The sequence below is a fragment of the Oryctolagus cuniculus genome, chromosome 2, assembly GCF_964237555.1.
Source record: "Oryctolagus cuniculus chromosome 2, mOryCun1.1, whole genome shotgun sequence".
Lineage (NCBI taxonomy): Eukaryota > Metazoa > Chordata > Mammalia > Lagomorpha > Leporidae > Oryctolagus > Oryctolagus cuniculus.
Genome location: NC_091433.1, coordinates 2,014,776 through 2,037,081, shown reverse-complemented (window position 1 = coordinate 2,037,081; position 22,306 = coordinate 2,014,776). Strand labels below are relative to the sequence as shown.

General features: G+C 71.2%; 1 protein-coding gene across 2 annotated transcripts; it reads right to left on the bottom strand.

Moving 5' to 3' along the window:
- Positions 1-1,269: 1,269 nt before the first annotated feature.
- On the bottom strand, positions 1,270-22,037 carry DOK7 (docking protein 7). Of its 2 annotated transcripts, XM_070069534.1 has the most exons (10): positions 21,760-22,037; positions 21,643-21,688; positions 15,415-15,645; positions 14,095-14,295; positions 9,632-9,751; positions 8,017-8,127; positions 6,906-7,627; positions 4,288-4,330; positions 3,390-3,518; positions 1,270-3,265 (listed from the first exon to the last, which is right to left on the bottom strand). In XM_070069534.1, exons 1-10 carry the CDS (start codon positions 21,811-21,813, stop codon positions 3,129-3,131), a joined length of 1,794 nt encoding a protein of 597 aa, XP_069925635.1. In that variant the 5' UTR covers positions 21,814-22,037; the 3' UTR covers positions 1,270-3,128. The 2 variants fall into 2 exon arrangements, with proteins under 2 accessions (XP_069925635.1, XP_069925636.1); XM_070069535.1 differs by lacking the exons at positions 21,643-21,688; positions 21,760-22,037 and adding an exon at positions 21,304-21,469.
- Positions 22,038-22,306: the final 269 nt, after the last annotated feature.

The following is a 22,306-nucleotide window of genomic DNA, read 5'->3' as shown; positions in this document are numbered from 1 at the left end:
TGCCCATCACAGACGTGAGGGGACGCTGCACACGTGCGTTTCAGGCCTCGGAGCCGCGTTGTGAGCCCTACCACGTGCGTCTGCTCAGGGGCTCAGGGCTGGCCCAGCCTCGGCCCCGGCGTTTGTGGCGAGTGGCACTGTGGCTGGTGTTGGCGCCATCTGACTGGGGAGTGGTTTGTCCTGAGTGCTCTGTGGGGGGGGGGGTGCTGGGGGACAGCGGCCGATGGTGCCCTCCCCTGCCCAGCCCCCAACAGGGTGCCGCCCCCTCCCTGAGGCAACCCCTGCGTGTTTCTACCCGTTCTTCGGCTTCCCCCAGCTCGCCGTCCACGCGCTGACCGCTGGGGCCTGTCCAGCTGCCCTCTTGCTGACCGCCGGGGTCTGTCCGGCCGCCCTCTTGCTGACCGCCAGCGTCTGTCGGCCGCCCTCTTGCTGACCACCAGGGTGGATGCGCGCTGGCGCTGGCGCGGGTCACAGCCGAGCCAGGCTTCCCCGTGTTCGGCGGCTTACAGAGCTGGCGTGGCACGGGTGTGCTGTCTCGGAGCCACAAGGCGCCCGGCACGCCAGTGCCCGGGGCGGGGTCGGGACACGGCCCCCCCCCAGCACCTCAATGCCAGGGCGGGGTTGGGATACGGCCCCTCCCATCACCCCAGTGCCCGCTTCCCCGTCTTCGGCGGCTTGCAGAGCTGGCGTGGCACAGGTGTGCTGTCTCGGAGCCACATGGCGCCCGGGCCCAGCCGGGCGCCCCCCCCAGCACTCCTCTCTCGAGCCCCGTGGGCCGTTGGCTCCTCGGTGTTCCCGTGCCCACGTGATGCTTGGGCGCTCGGCTTCTGGGCTGAGGGCGGTGAGTGCGCGCCCATACGGTGCCCAGCTGTGCCGCATCACACAGCTCTGGGCTGGCTGTGCGGAGCCCCGGGGTCTCTGCCAGGGGTCTGCTCCTGCGTCGCCCTCCCGTGCCTGGCACCCTCAGCTCACTCGCTGTCCTCCATCCGTCCCACTGGGTCTGTGGCCCACTTCCTGCCGCAGTGGGGGGGCTGGCATCCTGCCCTCACACCCGGCGTCGGAGCTGTGTGGTGTAGGCGCCTGTGTTGGGGGAGCAGGGGCCCTCGGTCCCGTGCAGGTGTCAGAGGCGTAACCGTGGGTGTCGGTACCTTGCACCCGGCCACGGCGCCCCGCCCGCGGGAGGCCTCAGTCTGTCGCTCGCTTGCTCTGCCGCGGTCTGCGCATCCCGTCTCGGTGAACAGAGGACTCGGGGCGAGGCCGTCTGGGGCGTTTTCTTGGTTGCCAAGGTTTTTATTAGGAATTCAGTGTTTAAAAGTCGCCACCCCAGGCTGGCGTGGCACGGCACGGGAAGCCGCTGTGGCCGCGCTGGCGTGCTGGTTGGGATGCCAGTTCCGGTGCCAGCTCTCTGCCGAGCATCTGGAAAGGCGTCGGATGGTCCCCAGGCCTGGAGTCCCGCCACCCACGCGGGAGCCTGGATGGAGCTCCTGGGTCCTGGCAAAGCCACAGCTGGTGGGGCCACTTGGGGGGTGGACCCGCGGGTGGCAGCTTTGCCTCTGGCTTTCAGACAAAACCTCAGCCTGCAGCCCAGGGCCGTTCCCGATGGTGCAGGTGCCTCTGCTGGGCCCTGCCGGCCCTCCCTGGAGCCGTCACTCCGTAACAGAGTTGGGCAGGAACCCAGGCAGGAAGGCAGAGGGCTCCCGGCACAGCACCGCGACCCCCGGGGCGGCAGGTCCGAGGGCTGCGGGACGCTCCCCGCCGCGTGGCGCGGTGAGCAGGGCCTCCTGCTGCTCACACGTGGAGACGGCGCGTGACGGGTGCGGCGCCAGGGTCGCCCGTGAGGCCGCCACTGGGGCCCTGGGCACAGGCGGTGACAGAGTTCACCCGGCGCGCGGTTCCAGAGCTGAATTCCTGAGCCCCTGCTTGGAACCTTGTTTCCAGCCTGCTCAGCCGGGAGCACTGGGGGGGTGGGGGTGGGGGGGCGGGCCCCTGGGGTCCGTAGTGTGGCGTGCGGTCGCCAGCATCCCCATCCTGGGACCGGGGCACCGAGGGACTGGGCTGGGGTTCCTGACCTGACCGGGGCACCGCCAGGAGAGGAGGGAGAAGGGGACCACGAGGGGGAAGCCACGGGCGCGCCTGGAGCCAGAAGCCCCCTGGGACCCTGCCCCGTGCAGGGCAAGGCGAGCGCGTGTATCCACGCTGGCCGCTGAGCCCCAACCACCCTGCACAGCCGTCACATCCACGGCGGCCCCGCCCCTGGGACCCTTCCCCACAGCCTGGGGCCACGTGCCCCGTGAGCCGGCCGCGGACGTCCTTGGCTGGGGCCTGCTGACCGCCGTGAGCCCTGGCCTCCCGTCCCCATCTCCAGGTGGGCGTTTCCCCGGGAGGTGGCTCCGTCGTCGCCCGGCTGCGGGGAGGGGAGTCTTGTCCACTCTGTAGCTAGGAAGCCCCAGGTCTGGCCAGTCACGGGGCGGGAGCCAGGCTGTGGGCTCCGCGTCCTGTCTGAGCCGGGTGCCAGGTGCTGTGGCTAGGAGGTGGCTTGTCTCACACGCGGCTCCTGTGGAGGCGTGGCCTCCAGCCCAGCGGGGGGGGGGGGGGGGGTCGGGAAGCCAGCCTCCAGCACCGGCACAGGCTGCCCTGTGGTAGGCGCTCCCTTACGGCCACAGAGGGCGTGCCAGGCCCCTGCCAGGGCCTCTCAGCCGCTGCCCCTGGGAGGAGGAGGAGTGAGCAGGCCGAGCCCCGCCTGCCAGCCCGAGGTGGGGGCCCCCAGCTCCCACAGTGCCCTGGGAGTCATGAGAACGCCGTGCCCCCACCCCTGCGTGGGAGCCGACTCCTGGGCGGAAGCTGCGCTCACCTCGGGGGGGGGGGGGGGAATAACGGGCGATGTTAACAACAGAGCGGTCGTGATCCATGTGCACCCGAGGGTCCTACGCACGGAGCTCGTGACGCGGGCCAGGGGAGGGAGCCTGCTGCTCGTTAGCCCAGCCCCAGTGCCGCCTGCGCCCCTGCACCGGGCCTTCCACGGCCCCTCCCTGCTCCAGGACGCGGGAGGGGGAGGGGAGTCCCCACCCCCGGGCGGCTCTCCTCCTGGGAACACGTCCGCGGGGGTCAGCACGGAGGGCGGCGCAGGCTCAGCGCGGGGCCCCCTTCCTGCGCTGCTCCAGCTCCCGCAGCCGCTCCTGCCGGGCCCGCGCGTGCTGGGCGCCCACCCGCTGCGCCGCCTCTGTGGCCCCCACGTCGATCTGGGCGTAGCGGGAGGCGCCTGCCCCTGCGAGCAGTGGAGGGAAGGGGCTGTGGTGGGTGGGGGCCGGCACCGCCCGCGCCAGGCTCCCAGCTGCACCCCGGGCCCGCGTGGGGGGGGCCGCCTTGGACACTGCCCCCCAGAGACCTACCTCGGACCCCGGCCACGGCCTCCTGCAGCTCCAGCCCCAGGTAGTACAGCTGCTTCCTGCAGGAGGGGCTTGCGGGGAGGTTTGCGTAGGTGGGCGTCCAACTGCCACCCCTCTCGGGCCCTGGGGAGCCTGTGGGGAGAGGGGCTGTGAGTCCCCAGGCAGGGCGCCAGGGCTGGCTGACCCCTGAGGCCCCGCCCACCCCTGCCTCCTCCAGGAGCCCCGGGGGTGCCGCCTCCACCTGCTGCCACCCACCCCTGTGGCCCTTCTCCCACGTCTTTGCGTGTCAGGAGGAGCCCTCTGCTGGACACGGGGGGCCTGGCCTGGCTGCTGCCCCTGCAGAGCCGACCTCCAGGGCCGCCTGCAGCCAGTCCTGCCTTCTCAGTCCCCAGCGTAGCTCTCTCCCAGGTCCCCAGAACCTGCCATGTCTGTAGCACACGGGATCTGCCAGAGTGACCAGACGGGCAGGCACAGGGAGAGCCGGGGCATCTCGCCCACCGCACCGCACGGCCCCCCAGCGCTCTGCCCCCCGCCTGGCCAGAGCCCACGCCCTCCCCGGAGAGCCGGGCCACCTAGCCCACCATGCTGCAGGGCCCCCCAGCGCTCTGCCCCCGCCTGGCCAGAGCCCACGCCCTCCCCAGACTTGCGAATCCACTGCTGCACCCCAGACCAGGCCCTCGCCAGGCCTCTCCCAGCTACCTGGTGACCAGCCAAGGGTAGGCTGCCTGGGGGCGGGGCTGGCTGAGTGTGGGGGCAGGGGCCTGGAGCAAGTCTGGGGGGTTCAGGCTGGACCCAGGGGGCGCCCCTAGGGTGTGGAGAGCACAGCGCAGGCGGAGCCCCTCCCATGCCCCCCCCGCCCACCCCAAGCTGCGAGAGCTGGGCTCCAGAGCCAGGTTCCTACCTGGATGCACCACCACAAGGCCTGGGGCTGCGGCTTCTGCACCCTGAACAGGGAGAGGCGTGGTCAGTGTGCCCACCGGCTCCCCCAGCCTGCCCCGGAGCCCCCAGGGTGACCACCTGCGGGACGGGTGCCCGCCCCGTGTCTGTGCCTGGTTGTGTCGGTGCACAGCCTGCAGGGGTTCCCCGGGATGAGCACGGCCCCCCAGACCACACCGTGCCCTCTTCCCCTGAGCTGGGCAGTGGCTGCTCGGAGGAGTGGGGAGGGACAGCCAGGAGGAGGCCTGGGCTGGCCACCAGGGAGCCCCGTGTCCCCCGCGCTTCTTTTAGATCTGCTTGGATTGCAGTTGAAAGGTGGAGAGAGAGCTTCCGCCCACTCGTTCGCTCCCCCAGATGCCCCCAGCAGCCAGGGCCGGCCCAGGTGCAGCCCAGGAGCCCCATCTTGGCTCCCACGAGAGTGGCAGGGGCCCGCGCACTTGAGCCATCGCCTGCTGCTCCCCAGGGTCAGGCCTCGAAGCCTGGCAGTCTGACACGTGACACCTTGACCGCTGCGCCAGACACCACGTGCCTCCGCTGGCACCTTGGGGGGGTCGCCCAGGTGGTGTGGAGGGGGCTGGCGGCCTCCGCTGGGGGCGTGGCCCAGGACCAGAAGGTATCCCCCCACCGTGCGCCTCCGGGCAGGGTGGCGCCCACACGTTGGCGTGGGCAGAGGGCAGGAGGCCTCACTCGGGGCATCCAAGCTGCACCCCGCGCCCTGCCTGCCTGGAGCGAAGTCGGGGTTTATGGTGGGCGCTGAGCTCCCAGGAAGCCGGGACCCGGGGCCTGACCGCCCGAGGACAGGGTGAGGGGCCCCGCAGGGAGACGCCCGCCGGGGCTCCGAGTGCACACGGAGCCCCCTCCCACAAGACCCCTCCCAGGAGGGCCCTGCAGCCCCGCCTCTCCGGCTGCACCCCGCCCGCCGGCCCAGGGCTGAGGCTCTTCCACGTGCTTGCTCACATATGTCCTCTGTCACACACGTTACCACACGCTTTCTCATGTTATCTCAGCGCTCACAGGTCTGTCACACAGCACATGTTAACTCTGCAGGTCATCTCATGTTCTCTTGCACGTTCCTGTCACACATGTTATCACACGTTCTGTCACATGTTCTCAGAGTATCTCAGTGCCACCTCACATGTTATCCGGCATGTTATGTTCTCACGTTATCTCACATGCTGTCATGCTAGCCCACGTGCTATGTCTCACGTTATCTCAATTCTACACGTTCTTACATGCGGTCACGTTATGTGTGTTCTCGGACATGCTCACATGACCTGTCACACAGGTTATCAGGTGCTTTCACATTATCACGCGTTACGTCACATGTCCACACGTTATCTCAATGCTGCCTCACATGTTATCTGTCACGTTATCACATGCTGTCATATGCCTTGCATGTTAACCCCTCGTGTGCTGACATGCTATCATGTATGTCCTCACATGTTCTCATGCTCTTACGTGCTGTTTTGCGTGTTACCCCTCATGTGTTATCTCGCAGGCTCTCAGGGCAGCCCCAGGAGGCAGGGCCTGGGGGGGTCCTCAGCGAAGCAGAGACGCGCTGGTGCCACCTGCTGGCGGGGGACGGAAGTGGTGCAGCCCTCTGGGCGGCTTGCAGGCGCCCAGCCAGGAAGCCCGCGGGTCCGTGGCACGGGTGGCCAAGGTGGCTGGAGGGGGCCGCAGTGGGCGGGGCGGGGTCCTCCGCCCTCGCCAGCCCCTGGCCAGCGTAGGGAGCATCTGGGACCTCACTGTGGACCCTCACCAGGGAACACGCTACACACAGGTGTGCAGAGGCGCTCAGCACACGTGCACAGAAGCGCAGCACATGCATGGGCACGCACCGCGCTGGCAGGGACACACACATGGGCACACACACTCGTAGCACACATAGTACACACATGGGCACACATGACACGCAGCACACGCATGGGCACACAGGCGCTCGTGTCACGCATTCCCCAGGCCCTGGCGACATCTGGAGCAGCCTGTCCTTGGTGCCCCAGTGGCCTCCCTGGGGGTCCCGGGGGAGGGGGTGGGGCAGGCCACAGGGAGCAGGACAAGGCAGTAAGAAAAGAACACTTTATTTCCAGTCTGAGAACGTTACAAACAGAGACGGGGACAAGGACAGGGCGGCCAGGATGGGGCTGGCTGCCATGAGCGCCCCGCGCCCGCCCCTCCACCTCGGAGGTGGGGCCCCTGGGCCACAGGGGAGGACGCAGTGCAGCTGCCCCGCCCCCCTGCAGGGGCTCAGGGGCGGAGCCATGGGGCCCACCCGCGAGAGCTGAGGGGACGTGGCGAGTGGCCACGCGAGCTGCCCAGGAGGCCTGGCCCCCAGTGGGCCCAGGGAGCACCTGCCGCTGGGGGCGAGGGGGCGGGCTGCTCTGCGGCGGTGACCGGCAGAGGTAAGCAGCGGTCACTCACAGAGCACGAGAGGGACAGGGCCAGCCCTCGGAGGCCCCCCGCCCTCCCCAGCCCCTCCCCGCCGGTCAGCGGCTTCTGTGAGGGGTCGGCGCCATCCAAAGGGGCCAGCGCCCGCCCCCTCGCAGCCACAGGGCCCGTCCGTGGCTCTCAGGGAGGGGACTTTACCTTGAGACCTCCACAGATGGGACACGCGGCAAAGAAGGCTGGAAGTGGCCCGGTGGGGGGGCCGCCCGCCTCCCAGGGCTCGCCGGGGGCCGGGCCGGGCAGCTCGGCCTCGCCGCCCACGGCCTCGGTCGCCTGTCCCCGCCGTCTCACGCCCGGCCAGCCAGGACAGCCGGTGGACGTCTGGCCGCCTGCGTCCCCGGCCGTGCCGTCGTGGGGCCCGCCCTTCACGGCGGGGCTCTGGTCCCTGGGGACCGGGCGCAGGCTGCGGGGCCGGTCGTAGTGTGGCCGCAGCGCCGTGGGCACCTGGTACTCGGCGGCCCCGGGCGGGCAGGTGCACAGGCTGGCCTCGGGCGCCCCGGCAGCCGGCGGCAGGCTGAGCAGCGAGCCGAGCTCCTCGCCCGCTCGCCACACGTCCGGGCTGCTGCCCGCGCAGGACGAGACGCTGCCGCAGCAGGAGGAGCGGCTGCCCGTGGCGATGCCGCTGTCCGAGGAGCTCTGGCGGCCGACCTCCTGCAGCTGCCGCGGCCGCAGCGGCTTGGGGGGCGGCCTCGAGGCGCCCAGCATGGTGTCCCCGGGGGCCTGGGCGCCCGCCAGTCCCGGGCCCTCCTGTGATGTGCTGGCCGAGGACGAGGACTGCTCGGGCCACGGGGTGAGCCGGCTGCTGGCGCTGACGTCCGAGTGGCTGGCCTCTGAGGACGAGCTGGACAGGCTCCGGTCGTCCCCTGGGACAGGAGCAGGGGCGGAGCTGGGACAGCCAGGCCCCGCCCCTGGCTCCTCCCCCCTCCAGGGCCCCGCCCCTCTGACATGGCCGCCCCCTCCTGGCCTGCCCTCCCACTGGACAAGTCCCCCCCACGCGCCAGCCCCTGCCACGCTCGCCGGCCATCTCTGGTTCCTGGAGGAGACTCGGGGCCATCTCAGAGACCCTGCTTAGGAGAGGTGGCCCGTCCACCCGCCACCCCGGGGCATGGGGCCCCCACCCGAGCTGACCCATGGAGGTGGGGGCAGCGCAGTCCAGCGGTCAGGGCCACTGTGTGTGGAATGCCACGTGAGGGAGGGAGTGGCTGACTCCAGGGCAGGTGGCGTGGGGACCCCAGGGCGGACCGGGCCCTACCTCCGCTTCCCGGCCGGCCCGCGTGCGAGAGGAGGCTGAGCCGCTTCTCCAGCTCCAGGGCCTCCTGGGTCACACGCTCCCCCGCCGGGGAGGGCCCCCTGGCGCTGGGGTCTGCAGCAGAGAAAAGCACAGTGAGGGGCAGCAGTCCCCCACCCAGCCTGGGCCTCTGTGCTGTGGGCGGCCCCTGTGTCTCTGCTCATCAAAGCCCTAGGCCAGACAGCCCTGCCCAGCACCCCCAGAGTCGCCAACCTGTCCCAGGTGCCTGCACCTGCCGGGTCCCCCACGCCCACGCCTCCAGGGCCCCACCCCCGAGGGAAATGCCCCCTGGGCCCATGGAGGCTCACAGGGCTCGGAGGCTCAGGGCGCTCAGCCTGCTGACCCAGCCCCGTCCCTCACAGCTGTGTCCAGGGAGCAGCGACCCCGCCCCCTCTGGCCTCAGCGTCCATGTGGGTCAGCAGAGAGGTCTCCGAGCCGAGTGGGAGGCTGTGCCTAGTGGAGGACCTCCAGGCTCCCGCACTGGGCATGGGGCTTCGGTGTGACGCCCCGCCCACAGGACAGCAGTCCCCAGCCCCCCCCCACACACACACACATACACACAGTCTGCCCTGCAGGGGCTGAGGCCACTACCACCAGCTCAGCCCCCCCCACCTGTGACTCCTGGTCAGTCCACCCCCCACTGCGAGGGGGCAGCGGGCAGCTCCTGGTGGGCTGAGCCCCTCCCTACCCCCAGCATCCTCTGCTCGCTGCTGAGCCCGGCACAGGCCCTCCTCACCTGGGACCACCTGCAGGGGCAGCAGAGGGCAGGTGCCTCCCGCATCGCCAGCTCCCACTGCAGGGCGAGGATTGGAGGGAGAAACCCCGGGCCACATCCACGCCCTGATGCCCACCATGGCTGCCATTGAGAAAGGTGCCAGCAGGGGGCGCTGTGGCACCGTCCAGCCCAGCCAGGGCAGTGTGGAAGGACTTCCGCCACAGAGCTGCCCAGGCAACCATCCCACCTGGGGGCTGCCGCCGGGAGAAGGGAAGCCTGGGTGCCCACCACGGGGCCAGCAGTGAGGTGAGGGGCAGCTCACGACTGCCAACGGTGTGGCTGCAGGCCTTGGACCAGCTAGCTCTGTCCCCGCTGGACGAGCGGAGCAGCAGAGAGCCCCTTGGAGCCCCCAGCACAGAGCCTGCCTGAACCTAGGGGAGCCCAGCCCCGCCCCGGGCCCCACAGTGCCCGGACAATGTGGCCCCTCACGGGTCCAGCAGTGTCCCTCAGCCACACCCGGGCAGCCCTGGCCCCACTCAGAACCCACATAGCAGCCAGCCTCCCCGGGCGGCTCCCGATCGACCCGCCCGGGCTCACAGGGCCAGGCCGGACCGCCCTGCCCCATCTGGGGTGTGCAGGGGCTGGGGAGGCCCCTGGGTTGCAAGGCCTCGAATGTCCCCCAGGTGCAGCTGCGGCTCGCCCGTGCCCTCCAGAAAGGCTCGGGCCGCCGAGCGCCCCAGTGGCTCAGCGACCCCACGCAGGGAGGCCCTGGGGTGCCCTCAGCAGTGGGGGGGTGACCCCTAACTGGGCTGAGGAAGGCGGGGTGGCAGCCCCCGACCCACGTGGCCACGCCCCTGAGCCCACCTGGGAGAACCGGCCGCAGCCCAAAGGGGCCCTTGGTGGGCGAGATGCCGCGGACGATGCAGTCGAACAGGAAGCTGATCTGCTCCCCCTCAGCCGAGGACAGGAAGAAGACCCCGGCCCCTGCAGAGGGAGGTTGGAGGAGACAGGTCAGCCTGGCCCCGGCACGGCTGGGGGGACCCCTGCGAAGTGGGTCAGGGTCTCAGAGTGGGGTCACAGGCGCTCCCTCCACGCCCCGGTCCAGGTCCCCGCCACCCGACTTCACTGGGCTGGAGCTCCTGCACCCGGTGAACCCCACCGCGCCCCACAGGCCCACTAGGCCTGCCCATGCCAGGCCGCCAGGGCAGCCCGCCTCCCTTACCTGGGACAACGCGGCCCCCAGGTGCCAAAGTCGGCACCACCCTCCCACGATGCCTGGGTAACCGGCCGGGGCCACGCCATGGGTGCAGAGCACCACCCACCAGTCCACCCCGACATGGGGCAGGCAGCTGCCAGATCTGTCCCTGCCCCCCCCCCCGCAGCCTCAGATTCCTCACCTGCCCCGGGGAGCGGCGGTCCCCACCCCACACATCCGCTCAGGGTGAGCGGGCAGCCCAGACCCGGGCACGTGGGCAGGTCTGTGGGATGTGTGGCACAGGTGGCCACTGGTGACAGGGCCACCACTCCCGTCCAGCCCCCCGGCCCCCGAGCTCGCACAGAGAAGCCCTGACCACACGCGTGTCCCAGGCACCGGCTCCTCCCACCGAGCTCACTCAGCAGAAGGGAAGACCTCGTGGACACGGCCTGGGTCTCTTGGGCAGAGGGACAGGGGGCAGGTGCTCGGGGCCTGCACGCCCAGGAGCCCAGAGCAGTGAGTCAGCAGGGAGCCACGCCCACAGGCCACGTGGGCCCAGGCGCCTGGCCGGCGGCCTCCCACTGGGCTGCGCCGGGCCCAGGGTGAATGAAATCTCTCCTGGCCGAGTGAATGGGGAGGCCGGGCTGGCCGGGCACGCGGCGTCCAGCGCACACCCCGCCCGCTCCAGCCTCTGCCCGTTGCCCAAAGAAAGGCAGGCGCTCCAGGGACGGCTGGGCAGCCGCAGGTGCAGTGTGGCGGGGCCCCCCGCCGCGCCCAGCACCGCCGTCCTGGCGTGCCACACGCTGCCTCAGCTTCACCCCAGGGGACGCCCCCGAGCTGCCTGTCCACGACCACGCGGCCGGGAAGCGGGCCCACCTGGACACCATGGAGCTTCCCGCCCCGCTCAGGGCAAGGGGCCGCTTGAGCAGACCACCAGCAGAGGGAGGAGGGGACAGAGGCTGATGGCCACCCCAGGGATGCCCGTGGCTTAGAGAGGCCTGAGGGAGTGCCCCCGCCCCGAGCTAGGGGGGCAGGGGGCGGTGCTGGCGGAGAACTCCTGCCCAGGACCGCGGCCGGAGGGCAGGCGAGGAGAAGGCCCTGTAGGCTGCTCCGTCTGCTGGCCGCCGGCCGGAAGCTCCCGCCGCTGCCCCAAGTCCCACTCCGCGCCCCACCCGTCCGGCCCCAGCGCTCCAGGGCTGGGCCTCTGATCCGCGGCTTACAGACAGCTGGCAATGGCACAGCACAGTCAGTCCCCCGACTATAAAAAGCCACATTACCGAAGGCACGAGCCGGCCCGGCATTCCACGCCACGCTCCCCGAAGACGTGGCCCCGACGCCGCCCACGCCTGCAAGCTGTGACCTCAGGGCCCGGGGGACCCCTCTCTGCGTGGGGAGGTGGTGTCTGGCCGGGCCCCGGGATACCGCAGGGCTGCCCCCTCCCCCCCGCCGCCCTTCCTGGCTCATCCCCAGCCCCCCCCAGCACCCCACAAGCTCTCGGCAGCATTCAAAGCCCCCAGCGCACCCGGCCCACAGCACACACCTGCACCTGCACGCCCTTGGCCGCCAAAAGTGCTGCTGGCCTTGCACGACCCTGACCCCTGGCCACAGTCTCAGGAAGCTCACCCCGGGGTCCTTCCCTTCTCTGGGGTTGGCCGACACACCCCCCATCTGCCTCTTGCTGCCTCCGGGCCGCCGCCTGGCCCTGGTCCCTGCCCACACAGGTGCCCTCCGCCCCGGAGCTGGGCCAGCTCTCCAAGTCTGAGACCAGGCCTTCCGGGGCCCGGGAGCCTCCTGCTGCCCTCCGGGGCCCACCTCCTGTCAAGAAGCCCCTGCATCTCCCCCGGACCCCCTGGCGGCCAGGCCAGCTCCCGCTCACCCGGAAAAGCCTCACTCCCTCTCCGGAGCGCACCCCGACTGCCTCAGGCTGGGGTCTGCACCCTCAGTGCACACTCTGAGGCACCCCCAGGCCCAGCCTAGGGAAGCGCTGAGCCCCCAGGGACCAAGGGGCCAGGGCTCCCAGGGGTCGGGGTCCAGGGCGCCAGCGGCTGGAGCCGACCCCTGCGGATTCCCCAGCATCCGGGGCCCTGCCCCTCTGTGGATGGGGCCTGGCTCACCGGACGCCCTCACAAGGGACAGCAGCAGACGGGACTCCCTGTGGGCGCCCCTGCAGACACCCCGCTCAAACCCCCACCCTCAGAGCCTTGGCTTCCCGGACTCAAGGCCACCTCTGCGGAACACCGCCCTCATCTCTCCCCACGCGGCTCCCACACAGCGCTGAGGCTGCCTGAACTGTCCCCAGGCCGCCCTCATCGCGCCCAGGGCCTTCCCAGCCGGAGCTCGGGGGACCACACACAGGCTGTGACCACAGAAACAGAGAATGGGCCGCCCGGGAGCCACCACAGGCCCTGGTCCCCTGCCCTCCCTGCCGGGTTCTGAGCAGGCCACAGTGCCCACATGGGCTCCACGGAGGGAAAGCACCCAGCCTGAGGCACCGAGCCCCTGCACCCCGGCTGGGACCCGAGTTCCCAGCACAACAGCCCTGGTCACCCCTCCCCAGACGGACCGCGCCCACCCCGCCTGGCCAGGGCAGCACCCTCTGCCTGCTCCTTAAGAGCTGGCCGGGAGACACCAAGGACAGTCCCCGAGGGAGATGGTGATGCCACCTTCACTCGGCCAAGACCCCCAGGGCCCTCCGACCACCCCACCGCAGATCCCTGACCGCCAGAACAGACGTGGCCAGCACAGACCCGTGACCCCCAGCAGAGCGCCCCAGCCCCGGGCGCCCAGAGGTGGGCACAAAGCCTCTGCCGTGGAGTGGGTGCCCGGCGTCTCTGCAGGTGCGACTGAGTTCTGAACCTCAAGAGGAGGTCCCGTGGCCTGTCCAGGAGGGCCCACAACCAGGGACAGGGTCCCATGGGACAGGAGACTCCCAGAAGGTCCCGTGGCCTGTCCAGGTGGGCCCACAACCAGGGACAGGGTCCCATGGGACAGGAGACTCCCAGAAGGTCCCGTGGCCTGTCCAGGCGGGCCCACAACCAGGGACAGGGTCCCATGGGACAGGAGACTCCCAGAAGGTCCCGTGGCCTGTCCAGGCAGGCCCACAACCAGGGACAGGGTCCCATGGGACAGGAGACTCCCAGAAGGTCCCGTGGCCTGTCCAGGTGGGCCCACAACCAGGGACAGGGTCCCATGGCAACAGGAGACTCCCAGAGGACAGAGCAGGGCAAGACAGTCTGGGGAGCCCCCACTGCTCCTCCCCCAGGACTGACCTGGTCTGACCATAACAGCCAGCAGAGGCGCCGGCACTGCAGGCCCCCCGCCGCGTGCCCACTGAGGACACCCACCAAGCTTCAGGACGGCAGCAAGCGGAATGGGCAGTGGGGACCCACACAACACCAGAGACGGAACAGGAGCCGGCCCGCCCAGATGTCCGTGTCTGGGACAGGTTTACAGGTCTCCAAGGAATGGCCCAGCCCCCACACAGCTGGCCAGCCCCCCAGGGCCCTCTGCTGCCTGCCCCCCAGGAGTTCCAGGGAGGACGGACGGGGTCTCTCTCCAGGGGCTCCCAGCAGCCTGGGACTCCCGTGGGCGGCCTCCTCTGGCAGGGTCCAGCCCGGGCTATGCTCACCACACGGTAGGAGGACCTGACCCTCAGCTCTCCTTGCCTTTGTCAAACACCCCCTCCCCCCGCCTCGTGGGACCCGCAGTCACCTGTCAGCCCCCAGCCCCACCGCGGACTCGCCCCTGCCTGGACCCTGTACCGCACGGACCCTCGGACCCCACGGGGGCCCGCACACCGGGTGGAGGCGGGGCTGCACCTTCTCGGGTCTCCCCTCCCCTCCCGCTATGGGGAAGGCAGCGGCTGGAGCCCCCACCTCACTCCCTCCCCACTGCTGCGGGGCCGGGTCCCCGGCACCAGCTCCGCCCAGCGCCATGACCTCAAGGCCCACGTGGCCTCGCGGACCCCGGGTGGACTTTGCAAGGGCCTTGGAACCCCGCCCACTTGCCCACGCCCACCCAGGGGTCCGTGGGCGGGGTCGTCAGGGCACCTCCTCGCCCCGCCCGAGCCGGGCCTGGGGCCGGGGGCCGCGCCTGCGCAGGGGCGCCAGCGCGCTCCAGCCGCCGTACTTACAGTACCCACACCTGGTCCCGCCTTCGAAGATGAATCCGCTGGGCACGGCCCCGTAGCGCCGCAGGTCCGACAGCTTCCACTGCCCCGTGACGGCCGGAGGGACATCTCTGGCCAGCGCGAGCCCGTCGTTGCAGAGGTGCAGGGTGGCCGGGCCGCTCTCCAGCTTCGTGCCCGGAGCCACCGTCACGTGGAACCTGTGCACTGAGGCCGGCAGGGGCAGCGGCATCACCGGACGAGGCGGCCGCCGCCCGGGGTCGCCGGGCTCCGCAGGGGAGCAGAGGAGCGCGGGCGTCCCTGGGGACCACAGCCCCCTGGGGGCTGCACAGACTCCCTGCTCCGCCTGTGGGGACCGACGGCGGGCGGCTGACCACCGGCCCTGTCCGACAGAGTGGCCCGGCCTCAGACGGCTCCCACAGAGGAAGCTGCTGCAAGCCCACGCAGGGCCTGTCACGGAGCTCAGAGCACCTGCTCCAGGCAGCGGCGAGGGCCCGTTTCCCAGACGGATGCACCCAGGCTCGGGGAGGCCCCACCCTGCAGCCCCCCCACACACGGGGAGGCCCCCACCCTGCACCCCCACGCACACACGGGGAGGCCCCCACCCTGCAGCCCTCACATACACGGGGAGGCCCCCACCCTGCAGCCCCCCCCACGGGGGAGGCCCCCACCCTGCAGCCCCCCCACATACACGGGGAGGCCCCCACCCTGCACCCCCACGCACACACGGGGGAGGTCCCCACCCTGCACCCCCCCACACACGGGGGAGGCCCCCACCCTGCAGCCCCCCACCACACACGGGGAGGCCCCCACCCTGCAGCCCCCCACCACACACGGGGAGGCCCCCACCCTGCAGCCCACACACACACGGGGGAGGCCCCCCTGCAGCCCCCACACACACACGGGGGAGGTCCCCACCCTGCACCCCCCCACACAGGGGGGAGGCCCCACCCTGCAGCCCCCCGACACACACACGGGGGAGGCCCCACCCTGCACCCCCACACACACACACGGGGGAGGCCCCACCCTGCAGCCCCCCCCCACACACACGGGGAGGCCCCCACCCTGCAGCCCCCCGGAGGGTCCACCCTGCACCCCCACACACACGGGGGAGGCCCCACCCTGCACCCCCCACACACACACACACGGGGGAGGCCCCACCCTGCAGCTCCCCCCCACACACACACACGGGGGAGGGTCCACCCTGCGCCCCCCCCACACACACGGGGGAGGGTCCACCCTGCAGCCCCCTCCCCACAAGGGGGAGGCCCAGGGACAACACGGGGCAGGGGAGCCCCAGCCGGACCCAGCCCCTAGCTCACTCACCCTCGCCCAGTGCGTAGCGGATGCGGGTGTCCCAGGCGCACATGGCCTCGCGGCTGTCGAAGCCCAGCATGACGGCCTGGGACAGGCAGACGATGGCCAGCGTGTGGGCCAGGCCCTCGTAGGGCAGGCCGGGCTCCAGGCCGCAGATGTCCTCCAGGGTGAGGCCGCTGCGCTCCCGCAGGCCCTGCGCGCGCTCGGCCTTGTCCTTGTAGACCAGCATCAGCAGGCAGTCTGCGGGGGGGCGGCTGTCAGGACGCCAGGAGCCGGCCCAGCCCCAGCCTCGCATGCACAGTGGGACCGTCCCCCCGGGAGGTCCTGCCCGCTCGCGCCAGGCCGCGTCCGGCACGCTGGGCCCCAGCCCCTTCCTGCCCAGCTGAGCCTTGCTCCCTGAACCCTCCAGGGCAGCTCCGTGCCCCCGAGCCCCCGGTGGCCATCGCCATGGCCGTCACAGTCCCTCCGACACCACCAAGCACGGAGCAAGCCCACTGCAGCCCGCCCGGCCCAGGGCCCAGCTCAGACCCAGCAGGGCTCATCCACCTGCACGGCCCTGGGCAAACCGCCGATGGCTCAGCTGGGAGAGCGCCCGGAACGGGCAGTGCACCTGCCCCAGTGCCCAGACGGGGCACCCCCAGGCAGCAGCCAGGCTGTTGGACAGGTGTCCTGCGTCCCCAGGCCCCCAGGGTAGCCCACGTGGTGAGGGCTTGGGTTTTGGGAGACAGCCCCGAACTGTGCCCGAAGCTGCAGGGACAGAGGAGAGGGCTGTGGGGAAGGCCAGGCGAGGAGGACGTCCACTCCAAGCCTCTGGAAAGCAGGCGGCCACTCTCCCAGCAGCCGCCCGGACTCCCAAGCCACTCGCCAGTTCCAGGCCCAGATCAGCTCAGAGCCACACATCTCGTGTTTGCAGCCCCTCCCAGCCCAGTTCACCAAACCTCGACCACAGGCCCCGGGGCCAGGGAGTCCACTGTCTCCGTGGCAACCACCGTGGTGCAGATGCAGCCAGAACCGGCACATCCAGCACCGGCCTGGCTGGGTGGGACCCTGCTCGGCCCAGCAGCGGTGTGGCTGCCGGCCTGCTCGCTCATTTCTGGGGTGGGGATGAGACCCCCCCCCCCGCAGCGAGGCCCTGGGGACCACGTACAGGGCAGGGCATGGAGGCCTCTGCTGCCAGCCACACGCCACGTCCCCCAGGCCGCACCCTGGCCGCTCCGTCGGCACAGGGGACAGTCGGATGTCCTGTCCGGGAAGCCCACCACCTCCTGTGCTCCTGAGGCCACAAAGCAGCCAGAGCCCGCGCGACCCGGACTTAGGAGCAGAAGCAGGGGCCGGGGCCTCCGTCTGCTGGCTCCCGCCTCCATCAGCCCTCCTCACCCCTCCTCCGCCCCTCCCCCGGGGCACTGGTTCCGGGGCCACAGGCAGGAGCCCGCACTTGTCCCCCACACGCTTTCTGGATTCCTGGGACCTGAGAACCCAGGGGCGCCTGCGTGCGTCTGCAGGGTCTCTGCGGGTGTCATGGAGTCCGGAGGCCCAGGTAAGGTCATCCCCGGACAGAGGCAGGGACCCGTGAGGAGACCACACCCCAAGGGGCACCTGCGGCTCTGTGCTCCCACCTGCCTGAGGGCCGTGGTGGGGAGGGGCCCCTGCAGGAGCCGGCGGTGGGCGGGGCCGGGTGGGCGCGGGCGGCCCCTCCCCCGCAGGGCCAGCAGGGAGCCTAGCAGCTGTTCCAACTGCTTCCCCTTGCTCCCCCCCCAGCCCACGCCACTGGAAGCGAGACGATTAGCAGCCAGCTGCTGCAGTGAGGGGCAGGAGACTCGGGGGCTGGGTCGGGGTCCGGAGACCGGCAGGGCCAGGCCCCTGTCTTCCTGGGATGCGGCCGCCACTGGCCACCTGCGGCTGAGCGCCTTGAAAGCATGGGCCGTCGAGGTGTCTCCCGCCCCGTGGCTGAGGGGGCCCTGCCAACCCTGGCCACCCCGCACCCCACGTCGCCCCCACGTGTCCGGCAGCTCCCAGTGCAGATGGAGCCATCGCTGGACTGGGAGGTGGTCCCACAGCTGCCTTATGGCCCGTGCATGTCATCTGAGAAGTGGGCGCAACGCCCAGCCTGTGATGACAGGCCAGGCTGTGGACAGTCGGGCCAGGTGTGCCGCCCGGGGCCATCACTGGACACTCAGCAGGATACGGGGTCGGAGGGCCCCGCCCAGCCCCACCTGCCAGAGACTTCCGCCCTGCTGCAAGCAGCGAGGCAGGCAGCCACGGCGGGCTGATGTCCCGCCAGCAGCCCGGTCAAGGTGAGTCCTGCCGTCTCCCCCCTGCGGCCCCTCGGAGCTCAGCCTGGGTCTGACCCCGCCTCCCCGTGGGACCCAGGGGACAGAAGCGGCTGCTGCAGGGCTCACCCCCGCAGGGGAGCCGGCCACAGACAGGGACAGAGAGCAGGTACTGTGTGGCAAGGGGGCAGGGCCGCCCCGAGGCGACAAGTGGCCTGAGATGCAGCCCAGCGCCCCACAGGGAGCAGCCCGCGCGGAGGCGCAGACGCAGGGCTCCCAAGGGGACGGGGATCCAGCGTCAGGTGGTGACTGGGCACAGAGCTCTGTCCCACGGCCAGGGAGCTGCACAGGGCTCTGCAGGGGGCCCACCTCGGCCCAGGAGGCAGTAGCGGGCCCTAAGGGGACCACGCCCCAGGCTGCGGGGACCTCGGCAGCCTCCCTCCCCCCAAGCCTGCCCCGGCTCCCGAGGCACCTGCTGTGCAGGAGGGGTGCACCGGGGCCAGAACTAGGGGTGCTTCCTGGACACACGGGACCCCAAGTGGCTCAGCGGGCAGGCAACTGGACAGGCGTCTGGAGATGTAAAAATAACTGTGCACTCATGAGCACACGGAGGCCTTGACGGCCAGCGCGAGGGCTGCCGGGAGGGCGGGTGGAGAGGGCGAGCTCGGAGGGGGAGGGGGAGAGAGGAGGGAGGAGGGCGAGGAGGAGGAAGGGGAGGAGGGAGAGGAGGAGGAGGGGGAAGGGAAGGAGGTAGAAGAGGAAGAAGAGGAGGAGGGAAAGGAGGGGGAGAGAGGGGGAGGAAGAGGAGAGGAGGAGGGGGAAGGGAAGGAGGGAGAGGAGGGGGAAGGGAAGGAGGGAGAGGAGGGGGAAAGGAAGGAGGGAGAGGAGGGAGGAAGTGAGGAAGAGGAGGAGAAGGGAGCTCTGGGCAGGGCTGAGGGAGAGGAGGGGGAGGGAGAGGAGGAAGAAGAGGAGGAGGGGGAGAGAGGGGGAGGAGAGGGAGGAAGAGGAGGAAGAGGAGAGGAGGGAGAAGAGAAGAGAAGGGGGAGGAGGAGGGAGAGGAGGGAGAGACGGCCGGCGCCGCGGCTCACTAGGCTAATCCTCCGTCTTGCGGCGCCAGCACACCGGGTTCTAGTCCCGGTCGGGGCGCCGGATTCTGTCCCGGTTGCTCCTCTTCCAGGCCAGCTCTCTGCTGTGGCCAGGGAGTGCAGTGGAGGATGGCCCAAGTGCTTGGGCCCTACACCCCATGGGAGACCAGGAGGAAGCACCTGGCTCCTGCCATAGGATCAGCGCGGTGCGCCGGCCGCGGTGGCCATTGGAGGGTGAACCAACGGCAAAGGAAGACCTTTCTCTCTGTCTCTCTCTCTCACTGTCCACTCTGCCTGTCAAAAAAAAAAAAAGAGGGAGAGGAGGAGCGAGAGGAAGGAGGAAGTGAGGAGGAGGAGGAGGAGGAGGGAGCTATGGGCGGGGCTGAGGGAGAGGGAGGGGTGGGAGAGGCCCAGGCACCCGGGAGGTGCAGGAGGCCAGAGGAGTGGGGTTGGATCTGTCCCGAGGAGGTCATGGCGACCTTGACCTTGAGGCAGTGCCCTCCTTCCTGAGCTAGGTGGGCACCTGTGCAGGGCTGTGCGGCCTCACACAGGTGGGCCCTGCCCGAGAGCAAGGCTTCCGCTGATGGCAGCCATGGCAGGTGCAGGGCTAGGGCTCAGCGCCCAAGGGCACTTCCTTGAACCGAGGCTTGGCCCCAGGTGCTCCGAGTCCCTCTGTTGTCACGCCCAGTGACAGTTCTGCGGCCGCCACCCCACTCTGGCCCTGGCCCCGGCTGAGATGTCCCCCACGGTCACAGGGAAGGAGGCAGAGGGGCAGACTCCCAGGCCCTGTCCCCCAGGAACATGGCCCCTCCGTGCTCAGCCCTCCTGCAGGGAGCAGAGGCCAGCTTGTGAGCAGGGAGGTCTCCGCCCTCTCCCAGGCCGCCTGCGCCAGGCCATGCCGAGTTTGAGGACCTCCGCAGGAGTGGACAGCGGGGCCAGGGAGACGCCGGGCAGCAGGTTCTGGCCCTGCAGCTGGCCGTGGCCAGCAGCTCCCTCAGTCCAGGGTCTCTCCTGGCTGGTGGGCCCCCAGGGACAGGCCCTGTGGGGAGCAGTGCAGCACGGCCGGCCCGGGAGGCCCCACAACCACCTCAGAGCACCTGGCCCACCCCGGGGCAGGCGGAGGGGCAGGGCAGCAGCCTGTGTGTCCCGGGGAGCCTCCTGCCAGGGCTCCAGGCATGCACGTCCCACCGGGAGGGAGGAGGGAGAGGAGGAGGAGGGAGGGGGAGCAATCCCACCCACAGAAGAGTTCCATCCCTTGTGGGCCGCCACGCTGGGGACTGCGGCCACGGGCCCTCTTCTGCTTCCTCAGGGTCCCCCCACGTCCCGGCTGTGTCACCCTGACACTTCCCACCCCACCCCCACCAGAGACGACCCTCACAGCCAGGGCAGCACGGGTGGGGGCAGGCAGGAGCGGGTAAGAAGCTGGCTGTCCCATGCTGCCGGCTCCTCCCTGCACCTGGAATGGTGGGGGAGGGGCCGCCCCAGGGCCGGAGCTGAGTCTGCGCCGCGGGAGGTAGTGGGGGGCAAGGCAAAGACCCCAGAGGGGCCCGCGTGGGCCCTGCAGGGGCAGGGAGGTCCAGACAGGATGGGAGCAAGCTCTGTCCAGAGGAAGGGGGCAGAGCAGGCAGGACAGGGCTGCTAAGGTGACCGGCCCAGCAGTGGGTGTGTCTGAGCTTGGGAGACCCACACAGTGACATGGTGGGGACAGGGCCAGGATGGACATCAGCCCAGGGGCAGGGGCACCTGCCACCACACCCTGTGTCACCACCAACCCCCTCCCAAACCCAGCTCCGCCTCCAGCGTGCCCCCCCCGCCCCGCCCCATGGCTCATGGCCTCCAGCCCACACTATAAGCAGGAGAGGTGCCAAGGCCACGGAGGCCACGCAGAGGCTCTTGGGTCCTGGGGACCCCCACACACCCAGGCCCCCGGAGCCCTCCCTCTCCTCCCCCAGGGCGAAGGCCACACCTGGGGATGCTCCCCTGGGAGGAGCACCTGTCCTAGATGCTATCTCCGGAGGCCTTGGCCAGCCCCACCCCCAGCCGGATACCGACCGTCCAGCCAGTCCGGCAGTGCCCCCCCACACCAGAGTACTAGGACCCTTGCCGGCCGCCAGCTCTGGACCCCTGGGGTCCAAGAGAAGACACCTGCCGCAGTTGGGTCTGAGCCCCGAGACAGCCCCCGCCCGCGGCCAGCGCAGGGGCCCAGAGCCGCGCCGCCCCGCCCGCCGCCCCCACAGGCCTCTGTGGCCGAGGCCGATGCCAGCCTCGCACGTGCGCAGCAGCCCCGCTGGCGCTCGCCGACCCCGCGGCTGGGCCGGCTCCAGCAACAGCTGCGGCTGCGGAGTGGGCGCGCGGCCGCGCCCGAGCCCAGGAGCCGGAGGCGCCGCACTTGGGGGGCTCCTCCCGCACTGGCAGGGCGGGGGTCCGCCTCTCCTCCCACAGCGCGGTTTGCCCCAAACCAGGAAGACGCCCCGCTCTCCCACGTACCGGCCGCGCCTCTGCCCCACCTGGGAAAGGCTCCCGCCCCTCCCGCGCAAGCCCACCTCCCCAGGCGGGCGGGGGCGCCTGCTCTCGGTCGCGGGGCTCCGGGACCGGTGCACGTGCAACCAACCTCCAGGGCCAGGCGGCCCGGCCCCCTCCGGGACGGGAAACCGCGAACCCCGCGGCTGGGAGGGGTGCGGGGCGCCGCGCGGCCGGGCGCTCTCCGGTTACCCGGGGCCGGGTTACAGCGGCGCGACCGCGCGGCTATTTCGGGCGAGCTGGCGGCGCGCCCCCGGCGGCCAGGGTCCGCGGGGCCCGGGGTCCGCGAGGCCGTGGGTCCGCGGGGTGCGCGCCGCGCCCGGCCGCCCGGCCGCCCCGCCGCCCGCCGGCCCCGCGCTCACCTGCCACGGGCGACGGCTTGCGCAACACCAGCCACCTAGTCTTCCACTGCGGGGACAAGGGGGGCGTGAGCGGCCGCCCGCGCACGCCCCCCGCCCGCGCCCGCGCCGCGCCCGGACCTTCTTGCCGTCCCGCAGCTTGACCTGGCCCTCCACCAGCGCCGCCTCGGTCATCTTCGGTCATGGTTCCGCCGCCCGCGCCCGCTCCGCGCCCGGCGCCCCAGCCCAGGGTCACTTTCAAAATAGCTCCGGGCCGGGAGGGCGGGGACCTGCGGCGCCGGACGGGCGGGGCGAGGGCGCGACGCGTGCTCCCCCAGGCCCGCTCCGGGCAGGTGCGGGACGTGGGAGCCGGCAGCTTGCCCGCCCCGCTGGGCTCGCCGGCCCCACTGCTCGCTGTCCCACCCTCTGGGCCCCGCGCACAGGCACACAGGCAGAACCATGGGTGGGGTTGGGGGGCGGGGAGACGTGCTTCTCTTCCAAAGGCGCCAGGGCCAGGGGACAAGGAGGCTTCGCCGGTTTCCCAGCCCACCTGCTCTTCCCTTCCTGGCCCCCGTCCCTCCCCCTGGCCCAGGGGCCGCGCCGGGCCCCCAGCCAGTCCCCAGGCCTCTCCCGCTCTGAGCCGCGCCCATCTCCCGTCCCTGCTCCCATTGCGCCCTGAGCACCTGGT